Source organism: Pelobates fuscus, chromosome 3, assembly GCF_036172605.1.
Source record: "Pelobates fuscus isolate aPelFus1 chromosome 3, aPelFus1.pri, whole genome shotgun sequence".
NCBI classification, from domain to species: domain Eukaryota; kingdom Metazoa; phylum Chordata; class Amphibia; order Anura; family Pelobatidae; genus Pelobates; species Pelobates fuscus.
The window spans coordinates 211,502,204-211,522,604 of record NC_086319.1 but is presented as its reverse complement, the minus strand read 5'-3'; the positions used below and the strand labels follow the sequence as shown (position 1 = coordinate 211,522,604).

Here is a 20,401-nt window from a genome sequence, read left to right as displayed (position 1 = left end):
CTGGCAATAAAGCCTGTTTTAGTATTATGGGGAGGAATTTCCTTTAAAGAAAATAACAGGTTTTTAATTTTGAAAAATCTATTTCAAGGTTATTATAAATTAGCTGTTTTTGAAATAATTATTGTGGATACATCTGACATCAATATATACATATATATACATACGTATGTAAATCTACAATTACATTTTACCTTGCGGCACAAATATTCAAATTTAATCAATTTGCCGGCATAGTCCTAAGTTTAAGTTATTTGTCATATAATGTTATGACTTTCCTACGTTGTCTGTGTAAACTTTTATTTCTCAACAACATTTTTATATGTACCTATAGCAGCCTTTTCACTCAATCCTTAGATGTAATTATACTTACATTACTGTAGTTTTTAAATTATAGTTATTTCACAGGCCAATTTTTTCTGTGACCTCTTGATTGTTCTTATTTTCCCCTTTCAGTGTTGCAATTTTACGTGAAGTACATGACTTTTGGAAATATCTGTAAGTCGGATTGACACTAAATACATCATTTCCCAATAGACCTACACTGCCTGTCTTATTTAACCCCTTAAGGACACATGACATGTCTGACATGTCATGATTCCCTTTTATTCCAGAAGTTTGGTCCTTAAGGGGTTAAAGCTTGGTATTTATTACAAATACACATCTTAGTATTATAGGTGTAGCAAAACAGCTATTCAAAAAGCTAAGGTGGCTAATTTATTCAATTAGAAAAACATGCTTCATAGTAGTAATATACATAGTAGAATCCCCACAATTTGGCAGATAATGTTCTATCCCCAAAATGCTGCTCAGTAGTAAATAATTCCTTACTAATAGCCCTTATTTGTTCATTCCATGTCACAATTCAATAATTTTGTTTTGCAGAAGGAAAAGTATCAACAATTATCGAGTGTATACTGAGTAATCCTTTTTATTGCCTGCAAATATTCTCCTTGCTTACTCAACAGTAAACCAAATCTAACAGTAAAATACTTAAATCTTTAGTACAGTGCATATTAATTATAATCATAATAATAGTATATGAAAACACGTTTAATATTTCAATATTTTATATAGTGCTTAATAATCTTATAGGGACATATATTTCCAAACTCAGCAAATACATTTGCAGACTATTCAAAGAAAATTAAAAACAGTATATATTTATGTACTTACATGATTGTATGTAGTAGCTTTAATACTATGGGCCAGCAGAGGGCGAACTTGTCATCCAATCATTTCTGTAGCTTCATACTTGGATCTGTTCAAGCCATACCTCCTCTCTCTCCTCCCCTTTGGCTTTGTGAATCACCCTCCCATCTTTATTCTGACACAAAGAAGAGCTGCTAGTCTGTTGAAACCCTTTCGGACTTTTTGCTTCCTTGGATATGATTTTTTCTCGTATTAAAAGAGGAATTTATAATATATGAATGTGTGGAATTATAAAGGGACTATATGACATCACTGATGAAGGAAAGAATTTAAGATATGGACTTCCAAAGATCATTATTGGCTTGGAAATGGCAAGTAGTGTGTATCATTTTCCTTTGTAGCTGGGGCTGGGTCTCTGGGCAGCTTCATTATTCTGTTGTGGAAGAGGCAGAACCAGGGACGCTAGTAGGAAATGTAGCTCAGGATCTGAGGCTTAAACTTGCAGACATCTCTCAACGTAGACTAAATTTGGGATCTGGAGAAGACACAAAATATTTTTCTTTAAATAAAGCAAATGGATTATTGAATGTAAATGGAAGGATTGATAGAGAAATTCTGTGTGCATCCATTCCTGTATGCCTTTTACAGTTAGAATTGGTAACGGAAAATCCTTTGGAGCTATTCAAACTTGAAATAGAAATTATTGACATAAACGATAATTCTCCAAGTTTCTCAATAAATGAACATATTATTGAAATTCCAGAAATATTTGCAAGTCCAGGTGCTCGATTTGCTTTAGAAATAGCACAGGATTTAGATGTAGGTGTGAATAGTATAAGCCAGTATACTTTAAATCCAAATACCTTTTTTTCTTTATCTGTGAAGACTCGTAAAGATGGAACTCTCATTCCTCAGCTTGTACTGGAGAAAACCTTAGACAGGGAGGAAAGAGGAGAACATATATTAATACTCACTGCTGTTGATGGTGGGCAACCAACTAGATCAGGATCTTGTCAAATAACTGTAAAGGTTTTAGATATTAATGATAATGCACCAGTGTTTGAGGAGTTAGTTTATAAAACCCATTTGAAAGAAAATGTCCCTTTAAGGTCAATTTTAATTAAACTCAATGCTACTGATCTTGATGATGGAATGAATGGTGACATTGAATACTCTTTTGATCATCATACTTCTGATACGGCAAGAAATCAGTTTGATTTGAATGCACAGACTGGTGAAATTTATGTTAAAGGTAATGTGGATTTTGAAGATGTGAATTTTTATGAATTATCAGTTAGAGCAGTTGATAAAGGAACACCCAAACTAGATTCAAGCTGTCTTGTACAGGTGGAAATAGAAGATGTAAATGATAATTCTCCAGAAATTTCCTTTAGTTCCATGCTAAATACTATAGCAGAAAATGTGCCCCTAGGCACGGTTATCGGTTTTATCAACGTGAAAGACAAAGATTCTGGAAGGAATGGAGATGTACAACTGGATGTTTTGCCCCACTTACCCTTCAAAGTTCGACCTTTTAAAAATCATTTTTCATTAGTGACAGATGGTTATCTAGATAGGGAATCAATTTCCCAATATAATATTGAACTTACTGCTTCTGATTTCGGGACACCTGCTCTGCAAACTCATGCTACGGTTGTGCTAAATGTTTCTGATATTAATGATAATCCACCAGTGTTTTCCCAGTCTATGTACAATATTTTTGTTAAAGAAAACAATGACCCTGGTACTTTTCTAGCCACAGTGCCAGCTTATGATTTAGATGAAGGGATTAATGCAGAGCTGATTTACTCCATAATGGAAAGCCAGATAGGCGGTTCATCCCTCTCTTCTTTCGTTTATATCAATCCCAGTAATGGAAATATACATGCGCAACGTTCCTTTGACTATGAAGACATTCATGTTTTACAATTCACTGTTCGTGTAGAAGACTCTGGTTCTCCAATGTTATATTCTAATGCCACAATATTTATTTTTATACTGGATGCAAATGACAACTACCCTGACATTTTAAACCAAGACCACTCCAAAAATCTAAATTATCAGGAGAAAATTTCAAAATCTGCATCTACGGGCTATTTGGCAACAAAACTATCTGCAATGGACAAGGACTCAGGACACAATGCATGGCTGTTTTTTAGTATTATTGAACCTTGCAATTCCTCTTTATTTCAAATATCTTCTTACACAGGTGAAATCAGAATGCTTAGAGGATTTCAGGAAACTGATAGCACAGAACAACACCTTATAATTTCAGTCAGAGACCACGGAGATCCACCTTTGTCAACTACAGTCACGATAAATTTAATTATAGCAGATGATATTGTAACTGAAAGCCATAAATCACTGGATGCATTCGAGAAATCTAACCCCCAGTCAGATTTAACATTGTACCTAATTGTTTCTCTAGTGGCTATAAGCTTGGTTTCCATCATCACATTTTTAATATTGGTTGTGAGATGTTTAAAAAAAGAAGACAATTATAACAGCTGTGAGTGTTGCTCTCTAAACAGATCACAATCCCAGCTTTATACTGACCAGTATAAGCCAACACTTTACCTAAACACAGACGGAACCTTAAAATACATGGAAGTGAGAATGGTCCCCTCAGACTCTCAAGGGCAATGTTACCAAACATATTTGCCTCCAGTTAAAGGAACCCCTGATTTCACTTCAATGATGCCTGTAGATTTCACCCAGTTAAAAGACACAGTTAATGACAATGCATTATCTATTAATACAGCATGTTCAAAAGACACAAACCAAGTAAGTTCCTTTTTTTTTTTTGTACTGTATGCCTTACTTTGTCACTGTATAATTTTTGGCCTAGGTTCATTTTTAATCATTAATTTTATATTTTGCAAGTAACATTAGCTTATTATTTTAATTAACTTTTTTAATTAACTTTTAAAGAGCACATTTGTGTTTATTAGTAATGCTTTGTAGTTCTGTCTTTAATGATACCATGGATATAGTGAATGCAACGTTGCATACAGTATAATTGTTATATAAAATAATTATAATTTAAACTTCAGAGTGCAAAGTTTTCTGAAATGTAACATCAAGGAGGCTGGTGTACACCATAATTTTGCCTTTTTTTGCTAACTATATTCCTTCATCGGGTGTTGAATTGAAGAAATGTGTGTCAACCCTTCAGAGACAGATATATTTAAATTGTTCAAATCCTTTTTGCAGGACTATTTGTCTTTTATATTGAATAGATTTTTTGTTTGTTTTGCACAGAAAAAAAAAAAAATATATATATATAAATATATATATATGTTGTAATAACTATTACTACTGTATTTATATAGTACTAGTCTGCTATTATAATCTGACGCTTTGAAGCATTTGAAGCAGTGACTACATTTTCATAGTGTTTTACATCACCAAACCATGTGCAATCAAACCATGCATGCACTCACAAATAGTTTTTTCATCGCACTGTGAAATATGCCCATTGAAGAGGGGGCAAGAGAGGCAGTTTACAGTTAAATTAAATGCTAGCTGCAGTAAAATGTAATTATCTATCTATCTATCTAGCCATCTGGCTATCTATATATTTTAAAATCACACACGGAAAAGCTAAATTGAACATGAAAGTTTCTAAGGAAATACATCAAAATATAATAATGATTTTCAACATGTCATAGTTTCATCACACTTAACACCTTTAGCCCTTATTGCAAATGAATAAATATATGTTCCTAAATTAAAAATTAAAAACTAACTGAATATAATGTATAAAATGTATCATTGTGTCAATAAATGTGTTTAAATTCATACATACTGTTTAATTTATTTAAAATTTTCACTTATTCCATATAGAAGACACTATTTGAAATTAGCCACCAGAGGGCAATAGAGAGTACTAAATCAAGAATGAATGAACTAAAAACCCAAGCAAAAGCTTGATTTTTATGGTGAAATTGTGAAATGCTTCACTAGGCATATACAAAAATGTAATGTAATTTTATTGTAAAATAGGTTGTCAATGGGTAAGAAGTATTTTCCCAAAGAAAAGCTTGTTTGGATGGCTAGGTTTGCTGTTCAATAGATCAAACAAAGTCTAAATATTGACATGTAGTCTTTTGTATCTATGTGTTTAATTTTAGGGCTAAATGTCACACAATAGTATTCTTTATTTTGGTAGAAACATAATTACATCGGCTGAAACATGATTCCATTCAGCTATTTTTCTAGCAGATTTTAAGGTTTATATCAATGTTTTTATTCCTGTAGCTTAGAATTATAAAGTATATTTGACGAGGGAATTGCAGATTTTTGACCAAAATGGTCAAATTTGCAATTTCCATGTTAACTCTAACTGATTGCTAGCTTAGTCAATTAACTTCAGATTGTCAGAGGTTGTGTACCATATCATGCATATTGATTAAACTGATTTACTGTATCTAAAGCCTAACACCTAAAAATGATCGGGGTTATTTACTACAGTGAGAATTCAATGTGAATTTCAAATAGGTAAAAATGCCTGAATCTGAAACTGGAAACCTCCTCTAAGTCAGTTGTGCTTACAGTATGGCTACTTTGGCCTTAAACATGAAATGCACTTTAATTCACTTTGTATTCTCACTTTAGTGAAGAACTCTGTATGCATTGGCCGCAAAGAAATTGGAGCGGGTTTATTCACCAAAAAGCAGGTTTTTGGTAACATGAAACGTAAGCAAAAACAAAGGGATTTGGTCAAATGTAACCACTTAGTTGAAAAATGTGAATATATTCACGGTGATCTCACCATATGGGGTCTATTAACTTTAAGGTTTAACAAAAATAAAAAAAAAATATGGGCAGTAGATAGTTAATTAAGCTAGCAAATTAATGTATGTTTTTTTACAAATATTCCACTTATGAAAAAACTAAATCTAATTTTATCAAAATAAACATTTTAGTCTACCAGTATGGGCCTTTATCAAGTGTAAAGGCATTTAAAAAACAACTAGCGTATAAAAATTGATTTTCTCACCCTTCTTGGGTGGTATATGTTCCTCATGCTTGGGTCCTTTACCAGAGGCCTGGCAGTTTGAGGGTTCTGCATAGTATCATAGCTGTTCTTATAACTGCACTATTCTGGACAGCGATTTCAGATGTTTCACCTGGAATTTGTTGAAGCCATTCCTCCAACTTAGGGGTCACAGCCCTGTGTGCTCCCATCAACACTTGCCACATTCTTTCTAGCTCTTCTTTCAGTAATTGGTATATGTCCATCTTCTCATGTTTCTTCTTCTTGATTTTATAGCCACTTGGTATTGCCCCATCCACTACCACAGCAGTCCTCTGTTTCTTGTCTGTCACCACAATGTCAGATTGGTTGGCCAGCACTTGTTTGCCTGTCTGGATCTGAAAGTCCCACAGGATCTTAGCCCTGTCATTCTCAACTACTCTTTGTGGTATCTCCCATCTGGACGTAAGCAGATCCAGCCCAAAACCCAATACCAGAAACTTGGTTTTGCCTCTCAGTGTATGCTGTTCCTGCTAACATATTGCACGCGGCACCTATGTGTTCAATTGTCTCAAAGACCTATTTGCACAGTCTGCACCTTGGGTCTTGCCTGGTGTGGTAGACCCCCTCTTCTATTGATCTGCTATTGAGTGCCTTTTCCTGTGCTGCCAGAACTCATGCCTCAGTGATGTCTTTTAGTCCTGCCTTTTCTAACCACTGGTAGGATTTTGCAATGTTAGCCACATACACCATGTAGAGATTTGACTTGCCACAGGACCCCCTCTTTTTCTGCATCCTATCTGTTGTTGGCATTCTCTTAGCAGTTCATTTTTGGGAGCCATCTTTGTGATGTAATTGTGGATGCTCTGTGTTTCATCCAGGATTGTGACCTTGGCACTCATCAGGCCCCTACTCCTTCATTCCGACTGGTGTACAGTGGGTGCTGGATTTTGGGTGGAATATATATACATTAGCTGTTTTTATATATATAAACAGCTAATGCCTCACCCTTCTGTCAGTCCCTACATTGGCTTCCTATAAAATATAGAGCTCAATTTAAAATTCTGGTTCTTGCTTTCAAATCTCTACATAATGCTGCTCCCACCTATCTATCCTCCCTTATACACAAGTATGTCCCTTCTAGGCCCTTACAATTTGCTGAAGACTTACGTCTATCTTCTGTCCGTACTCCCACCTCTGATGCTTGCCTTCAAGATTTCTCGAGGGCTGCACTGTTCCTGTGGAACTCGCTTCCCTCCTCCGTTAGATGCTCACCCAGTCTCCACTCCTTCAAAAAATCTTTAAAAACCCACTTCTTCATAAAAACGTATCAATTAAACTGTTAATAGCTCCCAACTGATTCCTCTTCCGCAACCGTCACTAGTCTAATACTATCCTTACCTTTTTGTGTCATTTTACCCCACTCCCTCTAGCATGTAAGCTCATTGAGCAGGGCCCTCAACCCCTCTGTTCCTGTGTGTCCAACTTGTCTGGTTACAACTACATGTCTGTTCGTCCACCCATTGTAAAGCGCTGCGGAATTTGACGGCGCTCTATAAATATCATAATAATAATAATATATATATATATATATATATATATATAGTCAAAGGGTTATACTATTTATTTATATACTATTTATTTCTAGATAGTTTATACAATATGCATTGATATAGCTGTATATGACAAACTTATAGCCTTCTCATGAAAACCGATGTTTTCACTATAAAAAGAACATACTATGTATCTCAAACTGTAATTTATGAACTTTAGTGATTTAAGTGGGTTAATGATATTCTATAAAAACAAAAAAAAATTATTGCAATTCTGGGGCATCCAATAAGAATAGATAATATTATATTACTATAGCTATAAGTACAACATAGATTCTATGTGAAAAACACGTCATCAAAATGAAATGATAATACTGCCATGGAGCACATTATAAATTAGTAAGGCTACAAAGACTGCAAAATAGTGTTATTCATATGTTATAAGAATGGAAATCATAAAGTTGTAAAGAAAGTGAACGAATTACATTTTATGTGGTGAGGGGTAGTTTTAAGGGTTAGGGTTATATGAATGAGGAGCAGGCAATAATTCAACAGGGATAGGAAGAGATGATATGAATGAAAATGGGCCAGTAAAGGGCTGTGTTATAAAATGGCTAGGATTTTATTTGTGCCTTTAGAAGGGTGTGAAAGGATGAGGTAGCAAGGAACTGTTTGGATTTGAAGAGGGGGTTTATAGCAGTAGTTGTGGGTTATAAGGAAAAAATGAATACAACCATGAAAGAATATATGATATGGGTGCTACATCTCTCTGGTGTAATGCCATCTACCAGAAAATAGATGCAAAAGGACTAAAATCTATGGTCACAGTTTAATTATGAATTAGCATACTACGATAGCAAATGGTTGACACATGTACAGTTGTAATGTTATACATATTATTCTTTAAAATAAGTTGTATTATAGAGACAATAAAGCCATTTTAAAGCCTGCAATAAATCTTTTCTAAACTACAGTATTTAAATATTATGAACAATACATGAAATTCAAGTATTATTTTATTACTCATTAACACATAATTTATTGAAAAATAAATTATATTGCTATAAATATAGTTTATGATATTATACAAATAAATAAGCTAAAATGGTATCATTTAATTTAACTGTTATAACACAATTGGCCTGGAGAGGGCGAACCTGACTTCCAATCATTTCTGTAGCTAAAGCTGTGGATCTCTTCACATTATCCCTCCTCTCTCTCCTCCCCCTGGCTTGCTAAATCAACCTCCTATCTTCCCTCTTACACACAAAGAAGAGCTGCTGTTCCAATGAAAATCCTGCGGACATATTGTTGGATTTTTATTCATATTAAAGGATGAATTTATGATCTACAAACGTGTGGGATTATAAAGGTACTTTATGACAACACATATGAAGGACAGAATTTAAGATATGGACTTCCGAAGATCTTTACTGGCTTGGAAATGGCAAGTAGTGTATATGTTTTCCCTTTGTAGTTTGGGCTGGGGCTCTGGACAGCTACATTATTCCATTTTGGAGGAGTCAGAGCCTGGAACACTGGTAGGAAATGTAGCTCAGGATCTGGGGATAAAGTCAGCTGACATTTCCCAACGCAGATTGAATTTGGGATCTGGAGAAGACAAAACATATTTTTCTCTAAATAAAGCAAATGGAGCATTAACTGTAAATGAAAGGATTGATCGAGAAAACCTTTGTGGATCCAGACTTAAATGCTTGTTGCGTATTAAGGTGGTTATTGAAAATCCTCTGGAGTTATTTAATTTGGAAATAGAGATTTTGGATATAAATGATAATTCTCCCATTTTTCTAAATAGCAATCGTAAATTTGAAATTACAGAAGTGTTTACAAGTCCAGGTGCTTCATTTCCTTTAGAGATTGCACAGGATTTAGATGTTGGTGTGAATGGTATTAGTCAGTATATGTTAAATCCAAATCCATATTTTTCTTTGTCTGTGAAGAATCGTAAAGATGGGACTCTTATTCCGCAACTTATATTAGAGAAAACCTTGGATAGGGAAGAAAAGGGAGAACATAAACTGATTCTCACTGTTGTCGATGGTGGAGAACCAATGAAAACAGGATTCTGCCACATATTAATAAAAGTATTAGATATTAATGATAATTCACCAGTGTTTGATCAGTCAAATTATAAAACCAGTATAAAGGAAAATATTGCTTTAAAGACAGTAATTCTAACCCTTAATGCAACTGATTTGGATGAAGGCACAAATGGTGACATTGAATACTCTTTTGATGACCACACATCTGATTCTGCAAGGAAAATATTTGACTTGGATGCACAGACTGGTGCCATTTATATTAAAGGAATTGTTGATTATGAAGAGCAACAATTTTATGAATTATCTGTGAGAGCAGCAGACAAAGGATCTCCCAAGTTAGAAGGGAGCTGTCTGATTCAAGTGGAAATAGAAGATGTTAATGATAACTCCCCAGAAATTACCTTTGCCTCCATAATAACTGAAATAGCAGAGAATGTGCCACTGGGAACTGTTGTTGGATTTTTGAGTGTGACAGACAAGGATTCTGGTAGGAATGGAGAGGTACATCTAAATGTATCCCCAGATTTGCCATTCAAAATTAAATCATTTCAAAATCACTTCTCACTGGTCACCGATGGTTATTTAGATAGAGAAACATTGTCTCAATATATTATTGAGATTAATGCTTCTGATTTAGGGATCCCTACTCTGCATACACACACCTCAATACTACTGCATGTTTCAGACATTAATGATAATTCTCCAAAATTTTCCCAATCAATCTACAATGTTTTCGTTAAAGAAAACAATGACCCTGGTACTTTTCTTTCTACTGTGTCAGCAGCTGATATAGATGAAGGTATTAATGCAGAGCTTATTTACTCTATTGTTGAAATCTCTATAGAAAGTTCTTCGGTTTCTTCTTACATTTACATTAACCCCAGTAATGGTAATATATATGCTCAGCGATCCTTTGACTATGAGCAGACTCAGGTTTTACAAATCACTATTAAAGTGGAAGATTCTGGATCTCCAAAATTGTTCTCCAATGCTTCCATACATATATTTATACTGGATGCCAATGACAACTATCCACATGTAATTAATCAAGATATCTCTGGAGATGTAGTATTTCAAGAGAAAATTCCAAAATCAGCTACTGCTGGTTATTTAGCCACAAAAATATCTGCTGTGGATAAAGACTCTGGTCATAACGCTTGGTTACAGTTTAGTCTTCTTGAACCTGCTAATTCCTCTTTATTTCAAATATCTCCTTTTACTGGAGAAATCAGAACGGTTCGGAATTTCCATGAGGCTGATAATACAGAGCAGCAACTTGTGATTTTAATAAGGGACCATGGAGATCCACCCTTGTCATCTACAGTCACTGTACTGTTAAATATAGCAGACAATGGCTTTATTGAAAATCACAAAATTCAGGATTCACCTCCCAATTCCAAACCTCCATCAGATTTGACCTTGTACCTAATTGTTTCTCTAGTGGCCATCAGCTTGGTTTCCATTCTCACATTTATAATATTGCTTGTGAGGTGTTTAAGAAAGGAAGACAGTTACAACAATTCTAGCTGCTGCTCGCTTAGCAGACCACAATCTAAGCTTTATATGGAACAATATAAGCCCACACTTTACCTAAACACAGACGGAACCCTGAAATACATGGAAGTGAGGATGGTTCCACCAGAAGCTCAAGGACAATGTTACCAAACCTGCCTTCCATTAGCAACAGACAATTCAGAGTTCACTTTCATGAAATCTCAAAATATTCCTAATTTAGAGCCTGACTCATCCAACTGGTTAGATGACTCAACTCAGGTGAGACTATGATACATGTTTTCTCATTTGTTATATTTTCAGTTAGAAACTGTTTCATTTCATAGGTGTAAATGCAATACTGTTTTAGAGATATATTGTCAACACATTTTATATGTGTTATGTGCTAGGCCCTGAACACATTACAGGCATTTTACTAAAACTTTAGTTGCTTTATACACATAATGGGGATCTGTGTATTATGGGAACATCAATGATTCTGGAAAAAATCTAAATAATCTAAAAGACTTTGATGGCATTCATTTCTCCTTATCCACTCTTCATAGTTATGTATATTTTATATTGCATTCTATTTTTAAGTTAGTGCTGGTGTTAGTGTAACTGTTAAGATGTTATACGGGTTATTGGTTAATGTTAGTGAGGGGGGTAATGTTTAGTGATAGTGCAGTGTAGGGGTTAACGTTAAGTACAGTTTAGTATGTTAGGTTAGTATAATGGTTAAGAGTAGGACTTTAATTTAAGGGCAGTGCTGTATGAGATTATTAGGAGTTACAGTACTGACAGGAGCTATTTCGGCTGCTGTCATTAAAATTGTAACAGGTGCCACTTAAAAATGTATATATATTCCTGAGAATAGGATCTTCAGCCTTCACCAAGTTGAATGTGCATTATTATGGGGAATAGTTGTGCAGATGAGGTCACCACCCATGCAGTATGTAAACCTCCCAACATTGAGAGGCATGTACCATTGCAGTGTTAAGTGACCTTTCACTGGAGTAAAGGAGCTAAAGAGTGAAAAATATCCATATAATAATCCTTTTCTACTCAAATGTACAAATGCTGCCATGAAGTAGGTATGTGTCATTCTACAGGCACTCAATACATCTTTAAGGTAGGAGGGAGCTACGAGGATTTTCTGGTCTGTAGGCTACCGACCTGGCACCTCATGTCACCACTTTGAACCCTTCTTTGAGTGCATATTTATTTTTCTGTTTCTAACAGTGTTCATCTTTTTAATAAATTTCTACCAGAGAGCACCCTGTCTCTGAATTGCACATCACATAATCCAGCACAGACTTGATAAACTGCAAATACTCTATGGTCACTACTGATACATATCCTGGCATAGATTGTATAATTTTACCAATTATGTATTGCTTTTTATTACATTGAAGGTTATTAGACAGATACTATATCATTTCCAGCTTTACAAGTATTTTTTCTTACTCATACCATAGTAGGCAATCGCTCTGTGATCCATCTAGTTGATACAGCTCCATTACTTACAATTTATTTATTTACTATTTATTTATTAATTATTTATTTTATTGTTTATATTCTATTCATTTGGACTTTAACTTGTGCAATAGGCATCTCGTTTTTCCGATTCTTTGTCTTTCTAGTGGTATCAATACTTAGTACATCTAAGTTACCCAGGTCTATGTATATTTTTTGAAACTATTCTCAACATCAAGCCTACTGTTTGAATTTTATTCCTTTATTTCTATTTTACTATTTCCACTTACTCCTGATCACCCTATTGTTTTTTTCCAGTAGAAATTTAGATTTGTATTTACTCAATAAATCTGTAGCCATTCAGATTTTGAAATGCGAATTTAGAAGATACAATAAAAGTGAGTTATAAGACTGTCCAGTGTGGGCCTGTTAAAGTGTATGGTTATCCTAGACATTTAAGTAGTTGCTATAGCCATGAAATGCCATTTCTGATCAACAGTATAATATTGCTTGCATGAGTTAGTTTGGAAATCAATCAGTTGTGAATGTTGCACTGAGAACATGCAGCTCGTATGCACTGTTCACAACTGTTGTCAATAGTCTTGTTTTTGGGCTCATGTGGCCTACCAGCGATGTCTGTAGAAGAGCAGAATTGTAACAATATAAAGTTTGCATCCTCTGATGGTAACATGTAGCTGTTCTCCTGCAGATGTTTGTGAACGGATATCATACAGTTGATTTTATACACTTTTAGCAATTGCTGAAATATTCAAATCCACTACATAAAATGGTTCTTTGTATACATATGGCTGTACACTGTACATATACTGCACAGGCATATATTTTATCAAGCCAAAAAGGGAAATAAATATGTAAATGTATCTGTTCTATCAACATTTTATAAATACAGAGCAAACTAGATAACAGTGAGCAATGTTGATCTGCAATTGCAAAGACTAATAAGATGCTGACATGCATAAAAACGTTATTGAACCCACCTTGAATATGCAGTGCTAAACTAGCGCATTGCAGAGATGGGCTATGCAATTAATAAGGGGGATGAAAATAATTATTTGTAAATACAGGGTGCATTTGTTTTGCTTAGAAATAACAGAAACTATATGGAATTCTCAGCTCAAAAATAATGTCTTATTAGATTCTATAGATATGTATTTATTTATTTAAAGCCTGGATGTCACTTTTAACGAATAGAATATTGAAGGATGTAAGTAATATGCAAGGAGAAATACAATTTGCCATTATGGAGTCAAGATCAAATTTTTCCCTTTTTATGATACATGTGACTATCACTTCAAATAGTGGTTTTTTTTTTTGTGTGTGTTGTTTTTTGCCTTCTTTTGGATCAACAGCCTGAGGCCTTTTTCAACCTAGTTTGCTCTGTAACTATAACTATATAACTATGTATATCTAAATAACATTTCTTATTTCAACAAAAGAAATCCATAGATGCTGAATTAATATATTAAAGGACTACACCAATAAGAAAAAAGGTGTTTTAAGAAAACACTGGTTTTGGTTAGAGTAACCCTGCCTATACTGGTCAATTTTCTTTCAAACTTTAAATAAAAGTAAAGCTAAAAACTTGCCTAGAACTTACCTCAGCCTGATCCTCTTTTTGCTGATGTCACTCCTGTTCACTGCCAGGAGAGGGATGGAGGGTTACAACAGGGGGGACATGGGCAGCACAGATAGCAAGACTGTGCCATCACTGGCTATCAGACACCAGCATGTTGTGCATGCTGTCTTGAAACACCAAATTTGCACAGAATTTATATTAACGAACCCTGAAATATTGTTCTAGACTTTTGTTGGTTATTATATCTTCTGTATGCATACTCAACACCCACTTTTTACTCACGTACTTTTTATGTGAGTTCCTTTAAATGTTGTTTTCTAATATACTTATTAAATATGTATATATTTGTTATGTTGCATCTATTATTAAAAATAAAAAGTAATACTCTCAATATAGATGGAAATATAGCGACAGACAAATTATCTGTAGTATTCTGTTTTAATATAATACATTTACCTATTGTATCATGCATTTAGAAAATGTTTTCATAAAAATGTATACACTATATACATTCTAATGCTGTCCTCATACAACTGAATAAAAAACAACAATTTAAAATAATACAAAACATGAGCAACAGTTATGGGTACAGCTTATTAGTATTTTGTAATATCTAGACTAAAACAGTATAACACATAAACACTATAAAATTATATTATATAATGGGAATCATTTTGGCTTATAATTATTAATAAATATCAGTAAATACATTTTTTATGAAGATCTGATGCTCCAGAACATAATGTTTAAGCATTTTGTTTTCCTTGAAGTTAACAATATTAACCAGCAGAGGGCAGCATGTAATCCAATCATTTATTTTTTTTAGCAACAAAAGTAGACCTGCACATGATATCCATCCACGCACATAAAATAAATAAGCAAAGTGATAGTTACACTGTAATATTTACATATTTTATTTTCAATTTGAAGACTGAATCAAAATGTATTTTTAAATATATAATTTGTTCTTGTCACTTGCTTAAACTATTATTGTTGCAATCAATAGTTATTACAATATTGGCCAGTAGAGGGCAAACCTGACAACCAATCATTTCTGTAGCTATTGCAGTGGATCTGTTCAGATCATCCCTCCTCCTACTCCTCCCTTTGGTTTACTGAATCAGCCTTCCATCTTCCCACTAACACACAAAGGAGAGCTGCTGTTTGGAAGAAGATTGCGTGGAGGATTTTAATGGACTTTTAAAAAAAAAAAAATTGGAGTATATGATCTGCAAACGTGTGGGATTATCATAAATGGACTACAGAACAACACATACAAAGGAACATTTTTAAGATATGGACTTCAGAAGATCATTTCTGTCTTGGAAATGGCAAGTAGTGTGTATGTTTCTCCTTTGTAGCTGGGGCTATGTCTCTGGGCAGCTTTATTATTCTGTTCTGGAGGAGTCAGAGCCAGGGACATTAGTTGGAAACATTGCTCAGGATCTAAACCTAAAACCTGCAGACATTTCTCAACGAAAATTAAATTTAAGGTTTGAGGAAAACAAACAATATTTTATTTTGAATAAAGCAAATGGAGCTTTGTCAGTAAATGAAAAGATTGATAGAGAAAGCCTCTGTGGATCTATTTTACATTGTGTGTTGCATATAAAGGTAGTTACTGAAAATCCGTTGGAGCTAACAAATTTAGAAATAGAGATCTTGGATATAAATGATAATTCTCCTACTTTTCTAACTAGTAATCGTATTTTTGAAATTATAGAGCTGGTAACCAGCCCCGGTGTTCGTTTTGCTTTAGAGATTGCACAGGATTTAGATGTTGGTGTAAATGGTATTAAGCAGTATACAATAAATCCAAATCCATATTTTTCTTTGTCTGTGAAGAATCGTAAAGATGGAACTCTCATTCCACAGCTGATATTAGAGAAGGTTTTAGACAGAGAGGAAAAGAGAGAACATGCAATAATTCTCACTGCTTTTGATGGCGGGGAACCAGTTAGATCAGGTTCCTGTCAAATTACAATAAGAGTGTTAGATATTAATGATAATCCTCCAGTGTTTAGTAAGGTAACATATAAGATCCATTTGATGGAAAATGTCCCTTTACAGACAATTATACTAACCCTTAATGCAACTGATTTGGATGAGGGCAAAAATGGTGAAATCGAATATTCCTTTGATGATCACACATCTGATTCTGCAAGAAAATTATTTGACTTGGATGCACAAACTGGAGAAATCTATGTTAAAGGAATTGTTGATTATGAAGAGCAACATTTTTATGAATTATCTGTTATAGCAGTAGACAAAGGATCTCTCAAGCTTGAAGGAAACTGTCTGATCCAAGTGGAAATTGAAGATGTTAACGATAACTCCCCAGAAATTACCTTTGCCTCCATGATAACTGAAATAGCAGAGAATGCTCCACTGGGAACTGTGATTGGATTTGTAAGTGTGAGAGACAAAGATTCTGGAAAAAATGGAGAGGTACATCTGGATATGTCTCCAAATTTACCATTCAAAATGAAATCATTTCAAAATCACTTCTCACTGGTCACCGATGGTTATCTAGATAGAGAACAATTTTCTCAATATATTATTGAGATTAATGCTTCTGATTTAGGGATCCCTGCTCTGCATACACACACCTCAATACTACTGCATGTTTCAGACATTAATGATAATTCTCCAAAATTTTCCCAATCTATGTACAATATGTTTGTTAAAGAAAACAATGACCCTGGTACTTTTCTTTCTACTGTGTCAGCAGCTGATATAGATGAAGGAATTAATGCAGAGCTTATTTACTCTATTGTTGAAAGCTCTATAGAAAGTTCTTTGGTTTCTTCTTACATTTACATTAACCCCAGTAATGGTTATATATATGCTCAGCGTTCCTTTGACTATGAGCAGACTCAGGTTTTACAAATCACTATTAAAGTGGAAGATTCTGGATCTCCAAAATTGTTCTCCAATGCTTCCATACATATATTTATACTGGATGCCAATGACAACTATCCACATGTAATTAATCAAGATATCTCTGGAGATGTAGTATTTCAAGAGAAAATTCCAAAATCAGCTACTGCTGGTTATTTGGCCACAAAAATATCTGCTGTGGATAAAGACTCTGGTCATAACGCTTGGTTACTTTTTAGTCTTCTTGAGCCTGCCAATTCCTCTTTATTTCAAATATCTCCTTTTACTGGAGAAATCAGAACGGTTCGGGATTTCCATGAGGCTGATAATACAGAGCAACAACTTGTGATTTTAATAAGGGACCATGGAGATCCACCCTTGTCATCTACAGTCACTGTACTGCTAAATATAGCAGACAATGCCTTTATTGAAAACCACAAAATTCAGGATTCACCTCCTAATTCCAAACCTCCATCAGATTTGACGTTGTACCTAATTGTTTCTTTAGTGGCCATCAGCTTGGTTTCCATTCTCACATTTATAATATTGCTTGTGAGGTGTTTAAGAAAGGAAGACACTTATAACAATTCTAGCTGCTGCTCGCTTAGCAGACCACAATCTAAGCTTTATATGGAACAATATAAGCCCACACTTTACCTAAACACAGACGGAACCCTAAAATACATGGAAGTGAGGATGGTTCCACCAGAACATCAAGGACAATGTTACCAAACCTGCCTTCCATTAGCAACAGACAATTCAGAGTTCACTTTCATGAAATCTCAAAATATTCCTAATTTAGAGCCTGACTCATCCAACTGGATAGATGACTCAACTCAGGTGAGACTATGATACATGTGTTCTCATTTGCTAATTTTTTAGTTAGAAACTGTTTCATTTCATAGGTGTAAATGCAATGCTGCTTTACAGCTATATTGTCAACACATTTTATATGTGTTATGTGCTAGGCCATGAACACATTACAGACATTTTACTAAAACTTTAGTTGCTTTATAAACATAATGGGGATCTGTGTATTATGGGAACATCAATGATTCTGGAAAAATCTAAATAATCTAAAAGACTTTGATGGCATTCATTTCTCCTTATCCACTCTTCATAGTTATGTATATTTTATATTGCATTCTATTTTTAAGTTAGTGCTGGTGTTAGTGTAACTGTTAAGATGTTAGACGGGTTATTGGTTAATGTTAGTGAGGGGGGTAATGTTTAGTGATAGTGTAGTGTAGGGGTTAACGTTAAGTACAGTTTAGTATGTTAGGTTAGTATAATGGTTACGAGTAGGACTTTAATTTAAGGGCAGTGCTGCATGAGATTATTAGGAGTTACAGTACTGACAGGAGCTATTTCGGCTGCTGTCATTAAAATTGTAACAGGTGCCACTTGGAAATGTATATGTCTTCCTGAGAATAGGATCTTCAGCCTGTACCAAGTTGAATGTGCATTATAATGGGGAATAGTTGTGCAGATGAGGTCACCACCCATGCAGTATGTAAACCTCCCAACATTGAGAGGCATGTACCATTGCAGTGTTAAGTGACCTTTCACTAGAGTTAAGGAGCTTAATAGTGAAAAATATCCATATAATAATCCTTTTCTACTCAAATGTACAATTGCTGCTATGAAGTAGGTATGTGTCATTCTACAGGCACTCAATACATTTTTAAGTTAGGAGTGACCTACAAGGATTTTCTGGTCTGTAGGCTACCGACCTGGCACCTCATTTCACCACTTTGAACCCTTCTATGAGTGCATATTTATTTATCTGTTTCTAACAGTGTTTATCTTTTTAATACATTTCTACCAGAGAGCACCATGTCTTTGCATTGCACATCACAGCATCCAGCACAGACTTGATAAACTGCAAATACTCTATGGTCACTACTGATACATATCCTGGCATAGATTGTATAATTTTACCAATTATGTATTGCTTTTTATTACATTGAAGGTTATTAGACCGATACTATATCATTTCCAGCTTCACCAGTATTTCTTCTTACTCATACTGTAGTAGGCAATCATTCTGTGATCCATCTAGCTGATACAGCTCAATTAATTACGATTTATTTATTTACTATTTATGTATTAATTAATTATTTTATTGTTTAGGTTCTATTCCTTTGGACTTTAACTTGTGCAATAAGCATCTAGTTTTTCCGATTCTTTGTCTTTCTAGTGGTATCAATACTTAGAACATCTAAGTTACCCAGGTCTATGTATATTTTTTTAAACTATTCTCAACATCAAGCCTACTGTTTGAATTCTATTCCTTTATTTCTATTTTACTATTTCCACTTACTCATGATCACCCTATTGTTTTTTTTTCCAGTAGAAATATTTATTTTTATTTACTCAATAAATCTGTAGCCATTCAGATTTTGAAATGTGAGTTTAGAAGATACAATAAAAGTGAGTTATACGACTGTTGAGTATGTACTTGTTAAAGTTTATGGTGATCCTAGACATTTAAGTAGTTGCTACAGCCACGAAATGCCATTTCTGATCAACAGTATAATATTGCTTGCATGAGTTAGTTTGGAAATCAATCAGTTGTGAATGTTGCACTGAGAACATGCAGCTCGTATGCACTTTTCACAACTGTTGTCAATGGTCTTGTTTTTGGGCTCATGTGGCCTACCAACGATGTCTGTAGAAGAGCAGAATTGTAACAATATAAAGTTTGCATCCTCTGATGGTAACATGTAGCTGTTCTCCTGCAGATGTTTGTGAACGGATATCATACAGTTGATTTTATACACTTTTAGCAATTGCTGAAATATTCCAATCCACTAAATAAAATGGTTCTTTGTATACATATGGCTGTACACTGTACATATACTGCACAGGCATATATTTTATCGAGCCAAAAAGGGAAATAAATATGTAAATGTATCTGTTCTATCAACATTTTATAAATACAGAGCAAACTAGATAACAGTGAGCAATGTTGATCTGCAATTGCAAAGACTAATAAGATGCTGACATGCATAAAAACGTTATTGAACCCACCTTGAATATACAGTGCTAAACTAGCGCATTGCAGAGATAGGCTATACAATTAATAAGGGGGATGAAAATAATTATTTGTAAATACAGGGTGCATTTGTTTTGCTTAGAAGAAACAGGTGCCTAGGGAGTATGTGGAATGTTACCCTTTTTGTGATACGGGTGACTATCACTTCAAATTGGT

At 34.4% G+C, this 20,401-nt stretch overlaps 1 protein-coding gene across 20 annotated transcripts in view; it reads left to right on the top strand.

Annotated features, from left to right (window-relative positions):
* Nucleotides 1–20,401, top strand: part of LOC134602740 (protocadherin gamma-A4-like) — a 487,733-nt gene that overhangs the window by 351,890 nt on the left and 115,442 nt on the right. For 2 of the 20 annotated variants that reach the window (XM_063447958.1, XM_063447952.1), the window contains exon 1: nucleotides 9,004–11,516. The exons of 15 other annotated variants lie outside the window; for them this stretch is intronic. In XM_063447958.1, coding sequence (XP_063304028.1) covers nucleotides 9,093–11,516 — 2,424 coding nt within the window. In that variant the 5' untranslated portion in view covers nucleotides 9,004–9,092. Of the gene's footprint in view, nucleotides 1–1,346; nucleotides 3,934–9,003; nucleotides 11,517–15,396; nucleotides 18,028–20,401 lie in introns of those variants that run through there. 3 more of the 20 variants (XM_063447959.1, XM_063447953.1, XM_063447933.1) reach the window with 2 other exon arrangements.